General features: G+C 48.0%; 1 protein-coding gene across 1 annotated transcript in view; it reads right to left on the minus strand.

Annotated features, from left to right (window-relative positions):
• The window catches only part of LOC122946225 (N-acetyllactosaminide alpha-1,3-galactosyltransferase-like), a 65,794-nt gene that overhangs the window by 32,446 nt on the left and 8,363 nt on the right, over positions 1–24,985 (minus strand). The window contains exon 2 of the mRNA XM_044305674.1: positions 8,823–8,840. Within this exon, the coding sequence (XP_044161609.1) occupies positions 8,823–8,840 (18 nt within the window). The remainder of the gene's footprint in view (positions 1–8,822; positions 8,841–24,985) is intronic.

Below are 24,985 nucleotides of genomic sequence, written 5' to 3' on the forward strand. Positions count from 1 at the left end.
GGCATGTAAATATGTAAATATGAGGTAACCCTTCTTACACCACCGAATATAACACTCAAGAGGTGTACGATCCACAATCCAGCTACCCTACTCCCAGAGTCTAGTCAGATAGAACACGATGTGTGTTCAAATGATGATTGTTTTGAACTAATGAAAACTGAAACAAAAAGGAACTTGACAATGTAACTGAGACACTAATACCTAATGCGGATTTTGAGCTTTTTGTTGATGGATCCAGATATTACCTCGATGGAAAGCCACACATGGGATATGCTGCGACTACCTTGGAGGAAGTTGTGAGACAGGGATCACTCCCACCTGGAAGTTCTGCACAGGAGGCAGAGCTGAAGGCACTCACTGAGGCATGTACAGTATAATGGCTGAAGGTCAGACTTTAAACACTGATTATCGCTATGCTTTTGGCATTGCACATGACTATGGCCCTATTTGGAGAAGCAGGGACTTTGTGGGATCCTCTGGTAAGCCTATCAAAAATGCTGAATCTGTAGCTCAGTTGTTTAGAGCTTTAGCGCTGCCTAAGATGGTGGCCATTGTTAAGGTACAGGCCCATACAAAAGAACAAACAAAAGAGGCAGAAGGAAACCATCGAGCAGATGTGGCTGCAAAGCAAGCTGCTCTGCTACCCCTCCCTATAACAGGTTAGGTAGTGGACACAGTGCCACTTGTAGGGGAGGTGGATCTGGATTTGCTCCAGAAATTCCAAGAGCAAACTTCGAAGCAGGAAAAAGAAGAGTGGGTAAGAAGAGAGGCTGAGAAGAATAAGGAGGGTTTGTAAATTATACGCTTTGCCTTCCTAGGGCACTATACCCAATGATGTGTGCCTTGTCCCATGGCCTCACCCACCAGTCCAAAGAAGCAATGGTGAGTCTGGTAAAATCAAGGATGGGTGTTCCCAGAGTTCAACAATGCTGCTGTGAAGTTTGTCCAGGGGTGCATGGTCTGTGCTTGCCATAACATAGGGACAACCGTTAAGGTGCCCCCAAGGTGCACGCCAAAGCCCTTATACCCGATCCAGAGACTGCAAATTGACCTCATTCAACTCCCTAAGGTAGGCTCATATGAGTATGTTCTGGTATGTGTGGACCTCTTTTTAGGGTGACCAGAAGCCAAACGGCTAAGGTAAATGCAAAAACTGTTGCCAAGAAGGTCTTATTTGAGGTAGTGTGTAGATTTGGGGTTCCAGACGTAATTGAAAGTGATAGAGGAACTCATTTCACTTCAGAAGTATTACAAGAGATACTTCATGCTCTAGGCATAGAGAAAGCGTTTCACACGCTTCACAGACCGCAAAGTAGCGGCAAGGTGGAACGCATGAACGGAACTTTAAAGTTAAAGATCCAGAAAGCCATGGCAGAGACAGGAAAGCCATGGACTGAATGTTTACCCATATCATTATACTCCATCAGAGTGACCCCCCCCCCCCCCCACACACAGGAAAACTCAGTTAAGTCCATATGAGGTAATGTTTGGCACAGCTCCAAAGACAGGTTTATATTTTCCCCAACAGCTTCAGGCTATTCATTCTGAGATGACACAGTATGTGGAAGCATTGTACAGGTGTCACAACCAGACAGCTGAGAAGCTCTGACAGAGGCCTTTCAGAACCTCCTCCTTGAGTTCTCTTTGTTGTGCTGTTCAGTTCCTCATCTCGTTAGCCTCTCTCAGCTGTCATGGAGTTGGACTGATTGCTTCCCTTTAAATCCCTCCCCATGGTGCATTGCTGGGCAGCTTATACGTCCTCCTGGAGTGTGTGTGCATGCTGATCTTGTTTTCCTGTCTGCTACAAAGTTAAGTGCTGAACATTTATCTGTTATTTTCTGTTTGCTGGATCCCAGGTGACCCTGACTCCCTCCGTGTCTGGAGTAGGGAGCCGGTGGTCGTGTCCCCTCACTATTGTAGGGTGTTCAGGGGTTATATAGTCGAGGTACGTGGATATGCAAACCTCCACCTTTCGGATCTTTGCATAGGCTGAGCAGCCAGGGATAGTCTCAGGTCTTGTGCAGGGGTCTCCCTTTTGGTTCCTTAGCTTTGGATCCACTCAGTCATATATGCATGTTGCTTTGTCTTGTTTCATGTACACCGTCCGTGACAACAGGAGGTTACAGAAGACTCACAATCGTGTTTTCAGTTCCATTCCAGATCCTTCTGCATTGCAAGGGACTCACGCGTTGAAACCTGGAGATTTGGTTACGGTCAAAAGGCATGTGAGAAAGGCTTTGGATCCTAGGTTTGATGGGCCATTCCAAGTCCAGCTAATTACACCAACCTCTGAAATTGGAGGGAAGAGCAACGTGGATCCACGCCTCACACTGCAAGAAGTTGATCAGATCAGGAGTCTGGAAAAGTATCTGGTATTGTGCATTGCTATACAGTGTCTTCCTAAAATGCAAGGAGAAAGTAGCAGCGAGTGGGATAATAAGTTTGTTAAAATATCATAAAATTGTTGCACAAGTAAAGGATCTATCTGATTGTTGCATTTGTAGTCATTCACCTGTGTCATCCAACTCTATGCCATACATAGCCAATCCTCTTACAGAGAGAGAGTTATTAGATTTACCATGTTGGGACCTACCTCCCCTTAAATTAGAGTCTACTTATGGGGACACTGCCATATCGTATGCCTGTAACAGGATGGATAAATTATCCATGGTGGCAGGTAAACATATTGGAGAGAATAGGCACCTGGTATTAGTATAATCTTCAAGAAGATGGGCGGAGAGCAAACAATGCAAAATATCTCCTTGTATTTCTAACCTCCTCAAAGTCATTCCCACCAACACGAATAATTAAAATATAAGGTGATGGCCAGGACTCGATCAGCTTCTTCCCTTCAGAAACGACTCTTTTCCACACTATTTCTCTGGATCCACACCAGAAAAGATTAATATATTGAGGATTATGATTTTCTGAATAGCTCCATCTGGAAACTCTCCTCTGCACCCAACATGCAAATGGACAACTATACAAATGATTAATTGATAATCCAAAGCAGACAACCAGCAGCGCACCACCAATGAGGCCAGGTGAGGCGATTGCCTCAGGCGGCAAGACCTAGAGACAAGTGGTGGCAGTGACAGGGCTGTGGGAATCGCTCTCTATATTTTACTGTATCACAGTATGCCTTAAAACAGTAGGGTTGGAGGGGTTGGGCACAGTTTCAATTTTCGCCTCAGGCAGCAGACAGGCTAGATGCGCCCCTGCAGACAACTCAGACAGAGTTTGAAATGACTGGACTTCCTTCTACAAATTTTCTTGATATCCGTCTCATCTGCCCCAATTAGCTGCCTCCGAAACCCACACAGATAAGAAAAGAATGAGAAGACATTCTTCTCCCAGAAAAATATAAATAAATAAATGCACCACATTAAAATCAGGATTCACATATTCACATAATGCATCGTAAAAGCATTACAATTAATAATCCCATCCTTCCAAGCAGCTGAGAAAAAAAGCAAACAAAAAAAACAAACAAAAAACATGTATCACTGTCCCGTCTGTGACAGGGACTAGAAGATCGAGAGACTGGTTTCACCTTTCTGTGTTGTTGCTGGGGATGACCACACCTCTTGTCTCAGGTGTAGCTTCAGTGGTCATTACTTCTCCTCTTAGCCTTTAGTTTTGCCTCACCCATCATGCTATGCGGTTGATAGCTCCTCGTTTGTGGAAGTCCTGGTGTTGGTTCTCTCCGAGTTCCTGCTCGTCCGCATACTTCTGGAAGTTAAGTGTATCTTCTTTGTTGTTTGTGGTTTTCCCCTACCTCCTGAAATTAGGCCTGAGAGGGTCACCTATTCCTTCACCTGGGGCGGAATAGGCCATCCGTGTCCTGACACTATCTGCAGGGCTCTGTTAGGTTGAGATTGGGCTTAGGTTCCTGCGTATGAACTATCCTAACATTAAGGTCTGTTCATACTGATAGCAGTCAGGGCTCGGCGTAGGGACTCACTAGGTGTGACCATTTCCCTTTCCCTAGGTTCCAAGCCTAATACCTTCTACCTTGCCTTCTATGTTCTTCAGAGTAATCAATTTCTTAATGTTCTCAAAAAGGCCCATAATGGGAAACTTAAATTGAAACCTTGAGCACCTAGAAAACTTCAAGTGAAGGTCTAACGGCGAGGCATACGGAAACAGGACAAATGACAGATTCCACTAAGGCTTTCAATCTGATCCACAAATCCCTCCCTAATTGATCTTAGATTTTTTTCAAATGAAATGCTGACTATATTGTCCATCAAGACAGCATCCAATATAGCCAACATGTGAACTAGCGGACGCCAACATCTCCAACCCTCAGTGCGTCAAAAAGAGACAAAATAAAAGTCATATCTTCTCCAAAACTGATCATAACTGCAATAATAGTGCAAAAATAGGCCACCTATGATCTAAAACAGGACATGTTCTACTATGACCTTTCAACAACTGTTTGACTGGGAGAAAGGAACGTGGAGTCGGCTTGCCCAGCAGTCTCATGACAAACAAGATTCCTGCCAATATTCTAGTGACAGAAGAATGTTGCTTCTTCTCAACAAAAAAAACCAAAACAAAAACACACAAACAAATCTATAAACACCACATTAACATCATGATTCACATAATGCACCGTAAAAGCATTACAATTCATAGTCTGATCCTTCCAAGCAGCTGAGAAAACAGCCCATGTCTTCGGAGCAATCAGCTAATGTTGTCAAAAACTACCACCAGGTTAAACTGGACATAAACATGTAATAAAACCTATAGTAAATGCAATGAAAGGGGTTTTCTGGGATTTTGATACTGATGACCTATCCTCTAGCTCAGTTGTATACTGCTAGTGGAGGAAGCTACATGTGCCCACTCTTGAGAGAACTAGACCTTTGTCCCAGAGGATCACCATCTTTGAAAAATTTACAGAGAAGACCCATCTCTACTTCTCAGTACTCCAGGAAAATAGAACGGAAAGAACTAGAAGCTCCAGAATCTTCATTACCAAGCACTGGAGTTGGTCAGTAAGGTATTTGATAGAGACTTTACTGCAGTAAGAGGGACATTGCTGATACACTCTTCCACTCGTATGCCCACCGTATCTGAATCCTATACCCCCTCAGGCTAGGAACTGCGGACAAGTTTGCAAAAACCTTATTTCCAGCCTGAAATCCTGCAGGGGGAGAGAGAGACAGACTTTGGAGAGATAAAGGGAAGCATTACTAGAAAACCCCATCATTGCTTATATTTATACATTGCTATCTGGGTAGATTTGCACAGAGAATTGTTTGCAACAGTGTTTTGATATAGCTGGATATACTACAACTCCCATTCTGCGCTTTAGTAAAGAGAGACATGTATTTGCTACAACTGGCCTGGCTATGACTCCAGCACCATTCGCCAGCCACAGCACCTACATCTCCTGCCTTGCACCCATAAACTTATAACACCAAGAGCACCCCAGCTACCATCAGGCAGGAGCCCCAACATCACGGTGTGTCCAAAGGGAGAAACTAATGCTCCCTCCTATCACTGCCCTGGCCCTAAGGAGCATTGGTGTGAGGATAGCCACTGTGAATAATGATTGCAGACAGAGCCACTACCACTCCCATCCTCCACTATGCTCCTCTGGGGCTTGCTGCACAAGCAGACTTGGAAAGGTCTTTAGGAGGACATTCTGTGCAGGGCCCTCAAAGGTTGCACTGCAGCTGTGTGCTCCTCCTCTTCTGGTATCAGCAGTGTGGAAAACGGAAGGAGGTGGAGTCAGGTTTGAGAGCCTCGTGCTCAACGTCCTGATGCTAGCTAGCATCAGGAGGTTACAAGCACTGTGGGAAGCATGGCCCATCTGTGCCAGATGTTAGGAGAGCAACGCTGGCACAGGCTAAAGAAAAGATGCTCCAGCCTGTACAACAATGTGACCCCAGGGTAATCTGTATTCCAATACACAGCGGTGTATGAGTGTAAGGATCGGATCATGTGCATACTTCATATCTGGGTATCTGTATATAGGTGATACATTGTGTACCATGTCATGTAGTCTACCACCATAGTGTGTATGGATGGCAAACCCAAGGTTATTCACTCTGGCTCAGCCCTCATAGGAAGTTAGATGTGGGTTGGCCCCACCCCAAACCTTTAGGCACAGTCTAGACTGGAGTTTCAGAGGGGAAGGAAGCAAAGTCCATGGGTTCCTTCTTCTTGGGGCCTCAAGTTCCAGAGACTAACAGATTTCTGCGAGAGAGATAGAGTGTGGGGTTTTGCTCCGGTAGACAGGTTAGCGAACGCAGTATAGAGGCAAGGAACCAGGTTGTAAATTAACTTCAGTGTTTTATTCACACTCAGCAAAAACACAACAGTCTCGGTGCTTGTTCACAGCAAAACAAAACAATGGTCACCTGGAATCCTAGGTGTCAGTTCACACCCAGCTAAATGCTCAGCCACAGAAAAGTTCACTGGCCCCTTCCAGGCGACCTGCACGCCTGTTTGCAGTCTTCAGCCTTCAGTACAGAGGCTCCGCAGCTTCACTGTCAGATGGAGGTAAAATCCACACAGCCGAGACTGCTGGCTGGGTTTTTATATCCCAGCCAAATCCTCGCCTGGAGTGTGGGGAGCAGCCACCCACCCTGCACTTTGGCTGCTCCCAGTAAGAGCCGGCCCGGATCGTCTTTACAGCCATACTAAACAACAAAGAGTGTCAGTCAGCACTAACTGCCGCTGACACTTAAAAATTACCGGCTCTTACCTCACCGAGGCCAGGAATCTCGGTGACACATACCTTCCTCAATGATGGACCCTTGCACCTTTCTACAAGAGATAGAGACATATATAAAAAACAAGGGCAGCACAGCAAAAAGGAAATCGTGTGGCTGGGTGCCAGCGTCTGTGGGGCGATCCACCAACCTTACTTACATAAAATATTAAATTCTACAGCCCATCCAAAAAAACAACAACTTTATATTCACCAGAGATACAGCAACGTTTCAACCCACTCAGTGGGATCTTTCTCAAGCAATAGTGATACAAAATGGTGCTCAAATACAGAATATATATATAATTATACATACATACCCCCACAAGATAATTGATCAATAAAAGTAATAAATATAAACAATGTAAAAAGTACATCAGTGAAGATACAAAGTCTAGATATTAGTGCATTACAACATGATGGAATCATATATATAAAAGCGCAGTGATCGCATATCATAAAATGTGATAATTACATGATTGTAAACACGTGTAAGAACCCAGGTGTCAAGAGTTAAAAACAGCTTTAGACGATAAGGGCAAATTGTGAATACTGACCAGCATGGGAACTGCGCATGTCAGCAAAAGTGTCCGACCACATGACCACCCGACATCAGCAGGTAAAGGTCACGTGATCGGATAGTAGCAAACCTCACCAGAGAGTACCAAAGTAACCTGGAGACACGCACCAACGTGACCAAACAAGAAAGTCAAATGATCAACTATTGCTGAGGCGCGGAAGACTGTTTAAACGCTTCCAAATATAAACAAACTGTAATGTAGCAGTTAGATCGGCTTTATTGTAGTGACATGTACGGAATACACTTGGTATAAATTGAATAATATAAATGGATGGTCGTCTAGTGATTCACTCCATTAATATAACTAGTATAAAGGAAAACAAGTGACTAAATAGGTATATACCAAAAAGTTGCTAGAGACAATAAGAATAGCGAAGAGCGGGCATGGAGTAAAAGTATAAGGATTAGTCGGTGCCGCGTCAACATCTCCTCTTGTTGCTGACGGCAACGTCCAACCCTCGTCAGAGAGTATGGACATAAATGTCCTCTGCAACTATACGTAAGGAGTATATAATAAAATAAGATAAAGAAATAAATAAAAATAATAATAAGCAAGGCAGGGAGAAGACATCCATTAAATTAGTAGACACCACACTTTAGTATAGGGTCACCGATCAGGTTACCAAGAGGAGACCTCACTGCCTAACAGTAAGATTAGTATTACTACAGGTAACAGCACACTGCTAGTCAATTGCACAAAGATATAAGCAAACACTGAAAAAATAATGGCGGCTTGGTGGCCATACTTACTGCAAGTGCAGTTAGAAGCTCTTTGCGCATATAATTGATCAAACATATGTCGAGCCCATCTACCAGACGTCAAGGTGACTTCTAATCAGATGGGTCCTACTCCAACATGCCTCTCCTGGGCTTACAGCCTACAGTCTGGGCAAAGTAGTACCAAGCTGAAAGCTTGTTACTATGTAAGCCGAGGAGAGGCATGTTAGAGTAGGACCCATCTGATTAGAAGCCACCTTGACGTCTGGTAGATGGGCTTGACATATGTTTGATCAATTATATGCGCAAAGAGCTTCTAACTGCACTTGCAGTAAGTATGGCCACCAATATTTTTTCAGTGTTTGCTTATATCTTTGTGCAATTGACTAGCAGTGTGCTGTTACCTGTCGTTCTACTAATCCAATTGTGTTTCAGCCAAGGTAGCGTGCACCTGCGCTCTCAAATTTACTTATTATGGAGGCGTTTGTTTTTCTTGCCTAACAGTAAGGGCGCCACAAGGAAGAATGTCCATCCCAATTACTGCTAGAGGCCCCCCACTATGTGAATAGTGAGAGGAACCCATGCACACCAATAAATAAATAAATACCATGCCTGCAATAAGCCCAATCTTAAATTTATTCACTAGTAAAAAAATATATATATAATGGAGTGTCATAGACATACCCCCATACAATAAATATATCAGTATAACATGTCACATATACAAAGGCCAAAACTAGAACTGTAGAAGTAATCTCGATAGGCTTTGGATGGTCACATGCTGGCCGGGTAAATCACCTGTTCCCTACTCGCCAACTGTTGATAAAAACAAAAATAGAGGAAAAATTAGTATAATAGTTTAATACATAGAAACACCAAGCTGGCGAGGAGAGATAAATTGTGACGGCCTCCAAGGAAGGGAAGGGAAGGAAAATAGAGGAAAAAGGGGGGGGGGGGGAGAATTTGTTTAGAATCCACGGTCTATATTCAACATGTAATCCATGAGGATTTAATGTATTTAATTCAGAAATCCAATGTAGTTCACGTTTTTCAATAATAGATTTCTATTGCCACCCCTTCGAGGGGTTGGAATGTCATCTAGTAACATGCATCTTAAGTCACTTTCTTTATGATCGAAATCAGTAAAGTGTTTTGAAACGGGAAGATCCATCCGCTTTTTACGGATGGCGTATCAATGTTGGTTACAACTAGTCTTAAAATCTAAAGATGTTTCACCAACATATAATAGGTTACAAGGACACCACAGGGCATAAACAACAAAAGTAGAATCGCAAGTCAAAAAATCTCCGATTTTATACTCCTTAGAAGTGGACGGATGTACAAAAGAATCCCCTTTATGTATATACCGATCCCACCGAGTGGATTGAAACGTTGCTGTATCTCTGGTGAATAAAACTCACATTTTTTTTGTGGAGATAGAGAGAACTTGGAATCAGTAAGATAATCTGCGACTACAGCCATTCAGACTTTACTGCAGTGGAGGGACACTGTTGAGACACCCTTCACACTTGGACACGTCCTGGCCAGACATGACCTTGTAGTGGACATTACAGCCACCATTGCCAAAGTACCATTGCCTGCCATAGATTCTAAAAAGTGCGACTATAACAAGATAAAGGAAAGAGGACCATAACTCCCATCCTTGCCTATGTCCATACACTGCTATCTGGGACAGAATTGCACTGTGCACAACTGGAACTGTGCTCGGCAATAATTGGAAGTACTACTACTCCTATATTTCAGTACAGAAAAGAGATGTTCATTCTGTTTAATCTGGCCAGGTTACCGGCTCTTGCAATATACGATTGCCTTTGGAATCTACACCTCCTGCCTTGTACCCATCCAAACACCTAAAATCAAGAGGATCCCTGAATCAGGGTGTACCCCGAGGGAAGAAAGAGTGGCCGCTCCTTTCAATGCACAGTCCAAGGGAGCAAAGGAGTTAGAACAGCTGCTGTGATTGACTGACAGACACTAGAGACACTGCCACTCCCATCATCCGCTCCGGCTCATTATGGGAGAGTCTGCTAGGTCATTGCTCTCAGTTAGAAACTGAGCCTTTAACCAAATATTTAATTTTTAACATCACAGCAGTAGACGTCAGAGTTCAGTAGACAACACGTAGAAGACCAGGAACTCCCAGCAAATACCACACCTTTCTGGATGTCAAAGTACCCACAAGAACGAGCCCCACCACACATTGGGGGTCTTTAAGGAAGGGACTCTTTTTGACCGGCCTTGCTTGCCACAATATTAAGTCGTGCGGCCCGTTTCGAAAGGTTTTCGACTGTTGGGCGGGATAAGGCAGAGCACACACCACCATCTTAAATTGGTGTAATCCTCCGTCTGTGCAAGACGAGACAAAAGACCAGCGTTTTATCAGAGCCATATTTGCCACTGGGCACCGAGCGTCTTGCAGGAGACGGTCTTTCTTCCTGACGGAGTTGCTTGCAAATCCAGCATCTTTTGAGCGCACATGGAAGTCTGGCACTAGGGAGCAGTGACCATCAACAAAGTGACTGTTGGACTGGAGCAGCGGGTAGCGGTGGCTGCATTGCCAATCAGACAGGGGCAGTGCCAGCTAGTCCCCCTTCAATGCCCATCCTGAGCTATTCCCCTCCACTGGGATGACCTCAGAGGTTCTGTTTAATACCCCTGAGTGGACATGCCCCCACAGGAGGTGCTGGTGGCTAATATTAAGTGCTTCAGAGAATCCATCAGGCTGTGTTCACGTGTGGTGGTAACGGTGCAGTTTTTCCTGCGGTTTTCCAATACAATCATGGCAATAACATCACCACGATTATGCCAAACCTCAGCATTCACCGTGTCACTGAGGCAGTATGGAGGGTTGCTAATTTTTCGAATTCTAAATTTTAAAGGGTTGTCTCATCTCCGACTTTGATGGTATATTACTAGGATATGCTACCAACATCATATAGGTGGGACCAGCACCTATCTCTGGAATGGGGCCTCCAAAAGTGAACGAGAGCACACCACGCATTCGCAGCGTGCTCCCCATTCATTTCTATGGGAGTTCTGAAAATAACCAAGCCAGTGCGCTCGGGTGAACCCTGGCAGGCTCTTTACTGGATCTGTTTAAAGCAAGTGTGAACCTACCCCAAGGGCTCTTTCACACGAGCGGATGCCGTGCGTGGAATCCGCTGCGTGAAAAAGTGCCAAGGCCCACTCCGGACAGCAGATAGGTGTGTGGGATACAAATTACTGCTTAGCCATATTAGAAAATGGAGCAACTAACAAGGGCTGCACACTGGGGGTCATTTTTTTCGCTCAATGTTTTTTTTCAAGTGCGATTAGACCGGCGTACTGGATTAGCTTGTCAGTACTTTGCTGAGTATTTAAAAGGGCTCATGCACGCAAATGTATTTTCTTTCCGCTTCTGTTCAGTTTTTTTCCCCCGGACCATATGCGGAACCATTTACTTCAATGGGTCCGCAAAAAATACGGAAGGTAATCCCTGTGCATTCCATTTCCGTATTTCCATTCCGCAAAAAAGTTGAGCATGTCCGACTATTGTCTACAGATCACGGTCCGAGGCCCCATTCAAGTCAATAGGTCCGCAAAAAATATGGAACGCACACGGAACACATCCGTATTTCATCCATACTGTAGAAATGCTATGCCCAACCCATATTGCTCATGTGTTTGGTGATTAATAAGTTACTGTTTCCAATTTGCAAAAAACGGATCGCATACGGAAACCATACGGATATGTTTTGTGGAATAATGGAACGGAAGAGGACTTAAATAAGAGGAAAAAAATAAAAAAAATAAAAAATAAACTCAGATACGGAACAACGGATCAGTGAAAAACAGACTGCAAAACACCGGTCATGTGCATGAGCCCTAAGGAGTCACACAGCGGCTGATGAATTAGGCGTCTCTCTAATTACACATGATCCACCTGTGTCCTGATGATTACACTCGCTGTGTGACAAATACTTTGCAATGTACTGACAGACTAATCCAGGACGCCGGACTAATCGCACTTGAAAAAAAACAAAACTGTCGGCTCATGAATTAGGTGCAAGAGTGCAGCGAAAAGTCCTATATTAGCTCAAAACTCCCCATATTAGATCGAAAAAGTAGTAGGCATATACACGTTTATGTTTGTGAAAAGGCGCACGTCCACGCACCGATGCAGCTGTTATAGCACCCCCACACATCACTGACGAACAAAACTACGCCGCCCATGAAGAAGCATAGAAATTAGATCAAATTTGCAACTAATTCAGGTGAAAAAAAAAAAGTGCAATTACATAAATCAGTCTAAAACATACAGACCTACTAAACCACGCTCCAAAAATAGAGGCTAAAACAAAAAACCTGTCGAAACAGGAAAAAGACATAGATGCAGAACAGCAAAAAGTAATTGCAGCTAAATAAGACTGACAAAAACACTCAAAATTAGACCATTTATTAGAGTGCACAAAAAAAAAAGGTAAATTCCAGCTCACCAAATCCTCCCCATGCATGGAACGAACCGGACAAGTCCTCTCAACATGCAAAATAAAAGGAAAGGTTCCAGCACTTCATATTCTGGTTATTGTTTCGTCTTTATTTCATTACTGATTGCAGATTACTAGTGATGATCGGGCATGCTCGGCCTAACACCTGTTCGGCTCAAGCATCTCGATGCTCGGAACATGGCGGTACTCTGCCAAGTACCGCAACGTTTCCTCATCCCAAATACCTGTGACATTCCCTGTAATTTTCTTATTAGCTGCTGGTGACAGCAAATACCTTTTAAAAAAAAAAAAAAAAAATTGTGCGTACACTTCCAAATCCTACACTACTGTACGTGTGACTTCTTTTTTTAAGCATATATCACATTTAAAATGAAGAAGGCAAGTAGTAAGGGACAGGGAGGTGGCCGTGATGCTGATGGTGCACTAAGAGGCCGTGGCCCTGGGCGCGTTGAAACTGTGCCTGCTGCCAGAGCACGAGAAAAACAATCATCCACGATACCTAGCTTCATGTCCCAGTTTGCAGGGCGGCACAGGACACCACTCTTTAAGTATGACCAGTGCAACCAGGTGGTCGGTTGGATTGCAGCAGATAATTCTTCCAGTCGGTTAAGCACCAACCTGTCTTCCACCAAGTCCAGTCTTGATACTCCTTCCTTCCACCATGGAGAGTCTGGCCAAACAAGTGTTCCCACACTCGGATATTCCGAGGACCTCTTTTCCTCGCCATTCCTTGATTTGGCACGCTTGAAGAGGGACAGATCTTGTGTCCACATTCCCAAACTCTTGAGCATCCACAGTCACATGATGACGGTGGGGAACGGCAATTACTGTTTAATGAGGTGGATGATGATGAGACACAGTTGCCAATAACTCAACAGCAATTACTGTCTCAAGAGGTTGATAAAGAGGATGAGACACAGTTGTCAATCACTGAGTTTGTGGTTAGGTCAACAAGTCAGGAGGATGAGCAGAGTGAGGAAGTGGTGGACGATGAAGTCACTGACCCAACCTGGGAAGGTGGAAATCCGAGCGAGTACAGCAGTACAGAGGGGGAGGGGTCGCTGATGCCACTTTTAGTGCAGTGGCCAGGTCTGGTGGATAATATGTCCTGTATTTATCGTGACACCAATTGCAGCGTGCGCAGGGTATTATCCCAGGACCCTTCCAAGGTGTTATAACGCACGTCCCAGACGTGCCAGAGTAGTGTAATGGCCTATATTGTCTTTGTAGGATAGTGATAATTATGTCATGGTGTCTCCTACCTGGGTACGGCCAGACTCTTGCTCACTTGCCATAAATTTGAGTGTAGTTATAGTAGGACTAATAGAGGAATTTTGCAGAAGAAATGATGTCTAGACCTTTAAATGAAGTTCAAACAATTTTTTACTTGAGGCAACTTTAATCCAAGCAGTATACAGCTTTGGTCTCTTGGCCCCAGCAGGTTTTAGCAATCATTGGCAGGAATGAATACTTCTACTTTAAATGTGGAGCTTACAGGATAAACATCTGCTTGGTAGCTCTGTAACTATGGTAGGGTTAGCTTCTGCACCTATCTGTAACTTCTGTGTGGAGACAGACTGAGGAGGAATTGGCTTCTCCTAGGCACTGGACTTATCTCACAGATGGATTCTCAGGGGATGCCTTATTTCTAGAACTCTGGAGTTGGTCTGTAGTTTTCTGCTTTTCTCATCCAGTTGAGCTGAAGATGCTCAAGCTGGATATATGATCAAGTCTCAGCCGAGACTAGGTCCTTGCTGTCTTTCCTATGCAGGAGAACCACACACACACACACACACACACACTCAAACTTCTGTCTCCACCCATGCTGCAGGATGTGGAACCAGCCCACCTCTCCACAGAGGGAGAGCTAAGCTGGAATAAACTATTCCAGCTCAGACGCACTAAGCACTAAGCTGTACTTGCTAATGAGTTGCTGCCACCTACTGGTAACCAGGCAAATTACATGAACCATTACTTTTAACATAGCTTTATGCACATTTGTGGAAGGCATGAGCAAAATCACATTAGATGACAGTATAAAAGTGTCATGGAACCATGAACCAGACGTACAACAAGAGATAAGTGGGAATAAGAAGGCTTTATTGAAAATCAAGCTGTAAGCAAAAGTCCAAACGGATGGCTAAACCGAAGCAGGGTCTTGCGTAGCCAGAGGTCAGGAACCAGAAGGGTAGTCAGACGAAGCCAGGATCAGGAACCAGCGGGGTAGTCAGACGAGGCCAGGATCAGGAACCAGAAGCAGCAGCAGTCTTAGAAGCATGTGAACACAGGAGGACCAAGCAAGGAACTGAAGCCACGGACCTCCTATATATATGAGCTAGGCATCCAGCTCCTCCCAGTGGGAAGGAGAAGCCGCAGGGTGGGAGGCTACAAGAAACCCAGAAACCAAGATGGCCGCCAGCACATGTCAAACGAAGGAGAACAGCAAGAAGGTAAGACCATGACAGTACCTCCCCCTCAAGGGCCCCTCCTCCGCGGAGTAAGGAACGGTTTCTGAGGGAAGCGTGCGTGGAAGGCTCGGAGCAAAGCAGGAGCATGGACATCTGCGGAGGGAACCCAGGAACGCTCCTCTGGACCATAACCACGCCAATGGACCAAAAACTGCAACCGACCGCGGACCAGGCGTGAGTCCAGGATATTGCTCACCTCATATTCCTCACGATTGCCCACTTGGACCGGACGGGGCCGAGGAACCGAGGAAGTGAAACGATTACACACCAATGGCTTCAACAGGGAGACATGAAACACGTTGGAGATCCGCATGCCAGGAGGAAGCGCAAGGGCATAGGCTACCGGGTTTACCCTGCGAAGCACTCGGAAGGGACCAACAAAGCGAGGCACCAGCTTGCGAGTGGGCACTCGAAGGTTGAGGTTGCGGGTGGACAACCATACACGGTCTCCGACCTGGTAGGAAGGAGCGGGCGCTCGTCTGCGATCAGCCTGGAGTCTCTGGCGCTGCGCAGAGACCTCAAGGGACCTCTGGATCTGTACCCAAGAAGCACGTAGGACGGAAAGGTGATCCTCCACAGCCGGAATATCCTGGGGAGAGAATACCTCCGGTAACACGGCAGGTTGGAACCCATAATTGGCCATGAAGGGAGACGTCCCAGAGGAAGAGTTCACCGCCGTGTTCCTGGCAAACTCAGCCCAAGGCAGGAGGTCAACCCAATTGTCTTGGTGATCGGAGACATAGCAACGAAGGAATTGCTCCAAGGCCTGATTGGATCGTTCTGCGGCCCCATTGGACTGAGGGTGGTAGGCCGAGGAGAAAGAGAGATGAATCCCCAACTGGGAGCAAAAGGCGCGCCAGAACCTGGACACAAACTGACTCCCCCGATCCGACACAATCTCCTTGGGCAAACCGTGCAACCGGAAGACCTCCCTGGCGAAAATCGTGGCCAACTCTTGTGCAGAGGGTAACTTCTTGAGAGGAACACAGTGGCACATTTTGGAAAACCGATCCACAATCATGAGAATGACCGTATGGCCTCGGGATGCAGGGAGGTCCACAATGAAATCCATCCCCAGGTGTGACCATGGGCGCTCCCCAGTGGCTATGGGTTGCAAAAGGCCCAACGGAAGGTGCCGAGGGGACTTACTCTGGGCACAAACGGAGCATGCCGCTACATATGCGGCGATGTCGGAACGTAGAGAAGGCCACCAGAACAGACGTGAAACAGCCCAGGACAGCTGATTCTTTCCAGGATGCCCCGCGGCCTTGGAGTTATGGTAGGTTCGCAACAACCGAGTGCGCAACTCCTCAGGCACAAAACATCTGCCGTTGGGTCTCCCAGAGGGAGCACCAGATTGAGCCGCCAAAATCTGCTCACCCAGGGGAGAGGTCAGACTGGTGCGAATGGTGGCCAGGATCTGATTCGGAGGTATGACCGAAGTCGGAATCGACTCCTCCCTGGACAGCTCGGAGTACTGCCGTGATAAGGCATCCGCTCTGATGTTCTTGGAACTGGGTAGGTAGGAGACCACGTAATTAAAACGTGACAAGAACAGAGCCCATCTGGCCTGACGTGGTGTCAATCTCTTGGCCTCAGAAAGGTAGGTCAGATTCTTGTGGTCCGTCAGGATGAGAACCGGAACCACCGAACCCTCGAGCAAGTGCCTCCATTCTTTAAGGGCCTGCACGATGGCCAATAACTCCCTGTCACCAATCTGATAGTTGCACTCCGCGGAAGACAGTTTCCGGGAGTAAAACCCACAAGGAAGCAGAGGACCCTCTGGTGTTCTACGCTGAGACAGAAGGGCGCCTACTCCCGTCTCAGACGCGTCCACCTCGAGGACAAAGGGCAACCCAGGGTTGGGATGCGACAGAATCGGAGCCGACACAAAGGCGGACTTTAGAGCCTCAAAAGCTCGGATGGCCTCGAGTGGCCAGACCTGGAAATTACTGCCCTTCCTGGTCAGATCCGTGAGAGGCTTGGCTAGCATAGAAAAGTCCCTGATGAACTTCCGATAATAATTGGCGAAGCCCAAAAAGCGCTGCAGGGCACGGAGACCACTGGGCTGGGGCCACTGTAAGACAGCCGAAACCTTCTCAGGATCCATGGAGAACCCCTCAGCGGAAATGATGTAACCTAAGAAGGTTACCTGGGATCGGTGAAATTCGCATTTCTCAAGCTTACCGAACAGCCTGTTCTCTCGTAACCGTTGCAACACTCGTCTGACATCCATAATGTGGGCCTCCATGGATTCAGAATATACCAAGATGTCATCCAAATAGACCACCACACACTGCTGCAACAGGTCACGGAAAACATCGTTGATGAATTCCTGGAAGACTGCGGGCGCATTGCACAACCCAAAGGGCATAACCAAAGATTCATAATGACCGGTCCTGGTGTTAAACGCGGTCTTCCACTCATCGCCCGCCTTGATCCTTACCAGGTTATATGCCGCCCTCAGGTCGAGTTTGGTAAAGACCGTGGCCCCTTTGAGGCGATCGAACAGCTCGGAAATCAAGGGTATCGGGTAAGCGTTCTTGATCGTGATGCGATTGAGACCCCTGTAATCGATGCAAGGCCTCAACTCACCGCCCTTCTTTTTCACAAAGAAAAATCCAGCCCCTGCCGGGGACGAGGATTTGCGAATGTGTCCGCGTGAAAGCGCCTCCCTCACGTACTCCTCCATGGCCTCATTCTCCGCTACCGACAGGGGATAGACTTTGCCACGAGGAGGAACGGCACCAGATTGTAACTCTATGGCACAATCGTATGGGCGGTGCGGAGGTAGGGCAACCGCGCGCACCTTATCGAATACATCCCGGTACTCTTCGTATTCAGGAGGCAACAGAGAGTCCGAGGAAGTACACAGCAACTTGACAGGCCCATGGATGCAACTAGCCCCACACTGCGGTGACCACGAGAGGATCTCGGCCGATCTCCAATCGAAAGTCGGATTATGCTTCTGGAGCCAGGGGTACCCCAAGACCACCGAGTAGTGTGGAGACGAAATCACCTGGAGACAGACCGACTCTCTGTGAACGGCACCAATGGCTATCCCCACTGGAAGGGTCTCATGAGTCACGTGTGGCGGCAGAAGGGGTCTGCTGTCTATCGCCTCAAGAGCCAGTGGGGAACCTCGAGGCTGCAGAGGAATGGAATTGGCGGCAGCGAACACACTATCAATGAACAAACCACCAGCACCAGAGTCCACCAACGCCTGGGTCGTCACCGAGCCCCCGACCCAGGAGAGGACAACAGTGATCAGTGGTTTGTCAACACGGGAAACCGGGGACGAGGAGACTCCACCCAAGATCTGCCCCCGACAGGATCTCAGGTGCGAGCGTTTCCCGGACGGTTCGGACATGCCAACCGAAAATGCCCACCGAGACCACAGTACATGCATCGGCCCTCGCGTCTCCGGAGTACCCTCTCCCCCTCGGACAGGCGAGCAAACCCCAGCTGCATGGGTTTACCCCCAGACAAGTCATCCCCAGGAGGCGTGGGAGGAGAGGGAGGCACGGGTGGGACAACAAACGTAGGCGCCAATCTGTTAGAAGGCCTCCGCAGGCTCTCCTTAAAGGAAGGTCTCTCCCTGAGTCTGGTGTCAATCAAAATCAGGAAAGAAATAAGAGACTCGAGCTCCACTGGTAGGTCCTTAGCTGCAACCTCATCCTTCAAGGCATCCGAGAGACCATGAGAGAAAGCAGCAACCAGAGCCTCATTATTCCAGCCCACCTCTGCTGCCAGGGTACGAAACTCAATGGCGTATTCAGCTACAGATCGTGAACCCTGTCTGATGGACATAAGGAGCTTCGCAGCAGAGGCAGCACGAGCCGGCACATCGAATACCTTCCGAAGAGAAGCAACAAAACCGGAAAACTCGGCAACCACCGGATTGTTGTTCTCCCATAAAGGGCTGGCCCAGGCCAAGGCCTTGTCCGAGAGCAGCGAGATCAAGAAGCCCACCTTTGATCTCTCAGTAGGAAAGGCATGTGGCAGCAACTCGAAATAAATGCCCACCTGGTTAAGGAAACCTCGGCACTGAGTTGGCTCTCCCCCAAAGCGCTGTGGGAGGGGGGCAGAACCGGTCATACCCCGAGACACCGCAGGCGCAGCAACAGGTGTCGGGGTAGACTCTGGCGCAACAACCGGAGCGGCAGTAGGAGCGGCCCCAGGAGCGACAACCGACCCATCGGCAACGGAAGCGAAATGAGCCGTGCGTTCAAGCAGGGTTTGCAACGCCACAGCGAACCGACCCAACAGGTGATCCTGCTGATCAAGTCTGGCAATCAGCGTAGGTAGCGAGGATGGCCCTGTACCGTCAGAATTCATGGCTTGGTCCTAATGTCATGGAACCATGAACCAGACGTACAACAAGAGATAAGTGGGAATAAGAAGGCTTTATTGAAAATCAAGCTGTAAGCAAAAGTCCAAACGGATGGCTAAACCGAAGCAGGGTCTTGCGTAGCCAGAGGTCAGGAACCAGAAGGGTAGTCAGACGAAGCCAGGATCAGGAACCAGCGGGGTAGTCAGACGAGGCCAGGATCAGGAACCAGAAGCAGCAGCAGTCTTAGAAGCATGTGAACACAGGAGGACCAAGCAAGGAACTGAAGCCACAGACCTCCTATATATATGAGCTAGGCATCCAGCTCCTCCCAGTGGGAAGGAGAAGCCGCAGGGTGGGAGGCTACAAGAAACCCAGAAACCAAGATGGCCGCCAGCACATGTCAAACGAAGGAGAACAGCAAGAAGGTAAGACCATGGCAAAAAGATCTTAGGAGATAGTAGCGGGGTAGAGGCGTGTAGTAACAACTCTGGGGTGTTACAGAGGCAGTGGGTTGGCAAAAGGGAGAAGATGGGCCACGCTAAACAGGCCCGCAACTGTTCCACGGAGCACCCCCTTGTGGAAATCTCCCTTGCCAAGGGGTAGGCGTTCCGCAGTCTGGTGCTTTTTTGAGGAAAGTGCAGACGACAAAATAATTTTTATTTGCCACCTGTGCCATACAAAAATGAGCCGGGGCGTGAACACTAGCAACCTCACCACCACAAGCATGATCCGCCACATGGCATCAAAGCTCCCTAATAGGTGGGACGAACGCCTGGGTCCACAATCTGTGTCTGCGGGTCACACCACTGCCTCCTCTTCCTCTGCATTACGTGCTGGCTAATCCCCTGTCCAATATGCAGGCCGGATGCCTCTCGCCCTGCACCTGGACCTTCGCAAGCACCATCAGCGACCACATCCACTTCCATGTCCCAGCGCAGCATCCAAATCTCTTTACCCCAAGCATTTGAACGCAAGCACAAATACCCAGCCACCCACCCACAGGCCATAGCACTAAATGCGCAAATTACTGGCTCTCAAAATGTTGCCATTTAGGCTTGTGGACACTGAGGCCTTCTGCAGCCTGATGTCGCCGTCCGTCCCGTGGTACTCTGTCCCCAGCCGCCACTATTTTTCAAGGTGTGCCGTGCCCGCCTTACACCAACATGTGTCCTGTAACATCACCCATGCCTTGACCAACGCAGTTACTTGGAAGGTCCACTTAACCACTGACACATGGACAAGTGCTTTCGGCCAGGGACGCTACACTTCCCTGACGGATGTTGTGGAGGTCAGGAGTGAGTGGTACCCTGGGACGGCACAGGTGCTACCCACGCTCAGGATTGTGGGCCCTACGTCTATCAGTTTTTCCGCCAGCACCTACGTTAGTGGCTCCAACCCCCCCTTCTCCTCCTCCACCAAATTATCAGCATGCAGCACCAGTCAGTCATAAGTTGGTAGCTGGAAGCAGTAGCACTGCAGTGGGGAGGTGTCAGGCTGTGCTGAAGCGGATATGCTTAGGCGACAAACAGCACACCGCCGCAGAGCTGTGGCAGGGGATAAGAAACCAGACTGAGCTGTGGCTCTCACCACTCAGCCTAGAACCAGGCATGCTTGTGTCTGATAACGACCGTAACTTGGTGGCGGTTTTGGTGCTTGATACGCTCACACACATACCATGCCTAGCCCATGTTTTGAACTTAGTTGTTCAGCAGTTTGTCTGAGCTACTTGGCAAGGTGCGCCGCATATGTGCCCATTTACGCAACTCACCGACAGCTTCAGCCGGTCTGGCAACATTGCAGCAGCACTGGCAATTGCCAGCTCACCGACTGTTGTGCAACATGAGCACGTGCTGGAACTCCACGTTCCACATGTTGGCCAGGCTTTGTGAGCAGCAGAGGGCAGTAGTGGAATACCAGCTGCAGTGGAGTCTCTAGCTTTCAAATTTTCTTTGGGGGGCCCACTGGGGGCCAGGACAAAAGTAGGGGGGGGGGCAGCTATAACAACGATACATTTACACAAGTATGCTTAGAAATGCTGCGATACTTTACCCAATACCTAAAACCGCAATAGGGAAGAAAAACCCCAATCACTCAGATTTCAACATGTCCTAGCTGCCTGGGGATCTGTGGATGACACATACAGTTTATAGCATCTTATGCTATGTGTCATCCACAGATCCACCCCATATCAGTGTCATATCAGGATCCCTCTCCCTATAAAGGCCCCATTCACACATCCCAAATTTGCGTAACGGAATTGCGGACCCATTCATTTCTATAGGGCAGCACGACTCCCCCCTATAACAGTGTAATGACTCCACAGACCACAGATCACTCTCCCACCGCTCACATTTGAACATGATTTCTCTAAGGCTACTTTCACACTTGCGTTCGGGGTTCCACTTGTGAGTTCCGTTTGAAGGCTCTCACAAGCGGCCCCGAACGGATCCGCCCAGCACTAATGCATTCTGAGTGGATGCAGAACCGCTCAGAATGCCTCAGTCTGGCTCCGTTTCGCCTCCGCTCCGCTCAGCAGGCGGACACCTGAACACAGCTTGCAGCGTTTGGGTGTCCGGCCTGGCCGTGCGGAGCCAAATGGATCCGCCCAGACTTACAATGTAAGTCAATGGGGACGGATCCCTTTGAAGTTGCCACAATATGGAACAATTTCAAACGGATCCGTCCCCCATTGACTTACATTGTAAAGTCTGGACGGATCCGTTTGGCTAACTTTCAGACTTAGAATTTTTTCTGAAATATAATGCAGACGGATCCGTTCTGAACGGATCCCATCATCTGCATTATAGGAGCGGATCCGTCTGTGCAGACACCAGACGGATCGGCTCCGAACGCAAGTGTGAAAGTAGCCTAAACGGTAAAGTAGTAAACACTGTAATCATCCAGGCTGCACTGACATGAACTTTAAAGGGGTTCTGCACTTTCATTTAACTGATGACCTATCCTCTGGATCGGCGCAGTCCGACACCCGGGACCCCTGCTAATCAGCTGTTTGAGAAGGCACCGGCGCTCGAGCAGCACCACGGCCTTCTCACTGTTTACCGCCGGCCCACGTCACGACTAGTATCAACGAGCCTGAGCGCGGCTAAGTTCTGTTCACTTGAATGGATCTTACCTGAGCCCACGCTAGTTGATACTAGTTGTAACCCGTGAGGTCACTGGGCCAGTGGTAAACTGCGAGAAGGCCGCGGTGCTACTGGACAGCTGATCGGCGGGCGTCCCGGGTGTCTGACCTGGGACCCCCGCTGATCGGAATCTGATGATCTATCCAGAGTATAGATCATCAGTTAAATTAAAGTACAGAACCCCTTTAATTTTAAAATCAGGAAGATTCAGGGGCAGCCGCCAGCCAGCTCTCCTCTCAGACTCAGTCAGAGTCAGATCTAATCTCTCTAGTTAGAATAGAAAGAGACTTAGTCAGTCCACTCAGTCACTACTTGTAAGTTGTACCTTATTTTTATTATTATTAAGTTAACCTGCTACACACCGTCACCACTAGGTCAGGCTCAGTCCAGTCTGTTCGGTATCGGTAGGTTAGGAGGAGGAGCAGGAGCGCCGCCCGCACTGCTGCCAGTAGTTGAATGAATCAGAATCAGCTAGTCTTGACTAGCGGCGCGCTGATTTATACACAGCACTGCCACTGAGTCTGACTCAACTGGTCAGGTCCTGGGGCCGGGGCCGCGGCGGCTGTGGATGGAGACTAGAGAGTGAGACCGCAACGGCACCGAGTCCAAGACTCAGTCAGATCATCAGAATCAGATGTGAAGATGTCCATTAGGGTTGCCTAGTGCCTACGCAGTGCGCAGCAGCGCAGAACAGACCAACTAGTACCAAAATGAATGGGGGACATTTTAGTTGGGGGGGCACAGCTTGATGTAGGGGGGGCCGTGGCCCCCTCTGGCCCCCCCCCCCTGGCGACGCCACTGACCAGCTGCAACATGGTCGTCGCCTTTCCAGTCAGCTTCTGCTAATCAGAAGCAAGGAGTGGGCATGGATGTCTGACCTCTCACTGCTCACAATGAAGGCGGACGCTTTGCATGTGGAAGAGGTGGAAATGGGGGAAGACATTACACAGGGTGATAGCCAGACCACCCTCAGTTGGTCTTCTCCACGCAAATTGAACGATGAAGAGGAGGAGGAGGAGGAGGAGACAGTTTCCTCAGCTACAGAGGGTAGTACCCATGGAAGTTTAATTCCATCTGTTCAGCGTGGGTGGGCAGAAGAGGAGAAAGAGGATGAGGAGAGTAAGAGAGTGATCCTCCTGATGAGGACAGCGAAGTCTTGCCTGTTGGTACTCTGGCACACATGGCTGACTTCATGTTAAGCTGCCTTTCCAGCAACCCACGTGTTAAAGGCATTTTAGACAACACGAATTACTTCCTGTTCACCCTTCTCTACCCCCGCTACAAAGAGAACTTCTCATCTCTCATTCCTCTGGTGGAGATGACTAGCAAAACAGTGCATATCCAGAAGATCCTTGTTGAAAAATTGCTCGAAAAATTTCCATCTGGCAACGCTGGCGGCAGAGTCCGTAGGTCCTTGGCCAACCGAGGAGGGGAGACAAGAGGAACACACAGCAGTTTCAACAGAGGCAGGGCAACGATCTACAAGGCCTGGGATAGTTTCATGACACCCCGCCAGCACCCTCACCCTGATGTGCAGCCTAGTGTCACATGGAGGGGAAAAACTTTGGAAGATGGTGAACGAGTACATAGCAGACCGTGTCAGCGTCCTCAGTGCCTTACAACTACTGGGTGTCCAAGCTGAACACGTGGCACGAACTGGCGCTCTACGCCTTGGAGGTGCTGCCCTGCCCTGGCGCCAGCGTTTTGTCTGATAAATGTGGCTTTTATGGTGTATTGAAAACACTGTATTCCCATGCACCCCTTCCACCACAAACAAGGGTATATGGTTGAATCTTCCTTTTCTCATCCTCCTTCTCCATCATATCAACACATGCTTATTCGTCACATATAATGCCCTTCGCATATAATGTTTTACAGGGTCAGCTCACCACCAGGCCCTCACCTACAATATTCTACAGGGTCAGCTCACCACCAGGCCCTCACCTACAATATTTTACAGGGTCAGCTAACCACCAGGCCCTCACCTACAATATTTTACAGGGTCAGCTCACCACCAGGCCCTCACCTGCAATATTTTACAGGGTCAGCTCACCTGCAGGCCCTCACCTAATTATACCTAATAGGTAATTTGCACGCATTCTGCCTTGCTTGGATGAGGTAGCCGTAGCCGTTTCTCAGGCTCCCTCTCCAAAATCAAACGCTGATTCTCCGTTACCCATGGTCACCATGGTTCGCGCTGAAAATAACATTGAAAGTTGATAGGCCAGAAATCCGAATGGATTGTCGCGGTCACAGGGACGTGTGATCGGGCCCAGGTTATCTAGAGTCACCAAAGCAGCAGCAGGCCTTCGCCCCATAATGTTGTAGATGGTCAGATCAGCAGGCCCTTGCTCCTAATGTTTTTGAGGGTCACCAGCAGGCCATCAATCATAATTTTTCAAGGCTGTGTATGATGCCCTCCTTTAGGTGTAATAAAGGATGTATTGTAGTGCTGGTTCGTTGTAATTTTTGGCAGCCCTTTCACTTAGTGCATAGGCTTTATGAGTGT

The sequence above is a fragment of the Bufo gargarizans genome, chromosome 9, assembly GCF_014858855.1.
Source record: "Bufo gargarizans isolate SCDJY-AF-19 chromosome 9, ASM1485885v1, whole genome shotgun sequence".
NCBI classification, from domain to species: domain Eukaryota; kingdom Metazoa; phylum Chordata; class Amphibia; order Anura; family Bufonidae; genus Bufo; species Bufo gargarizans.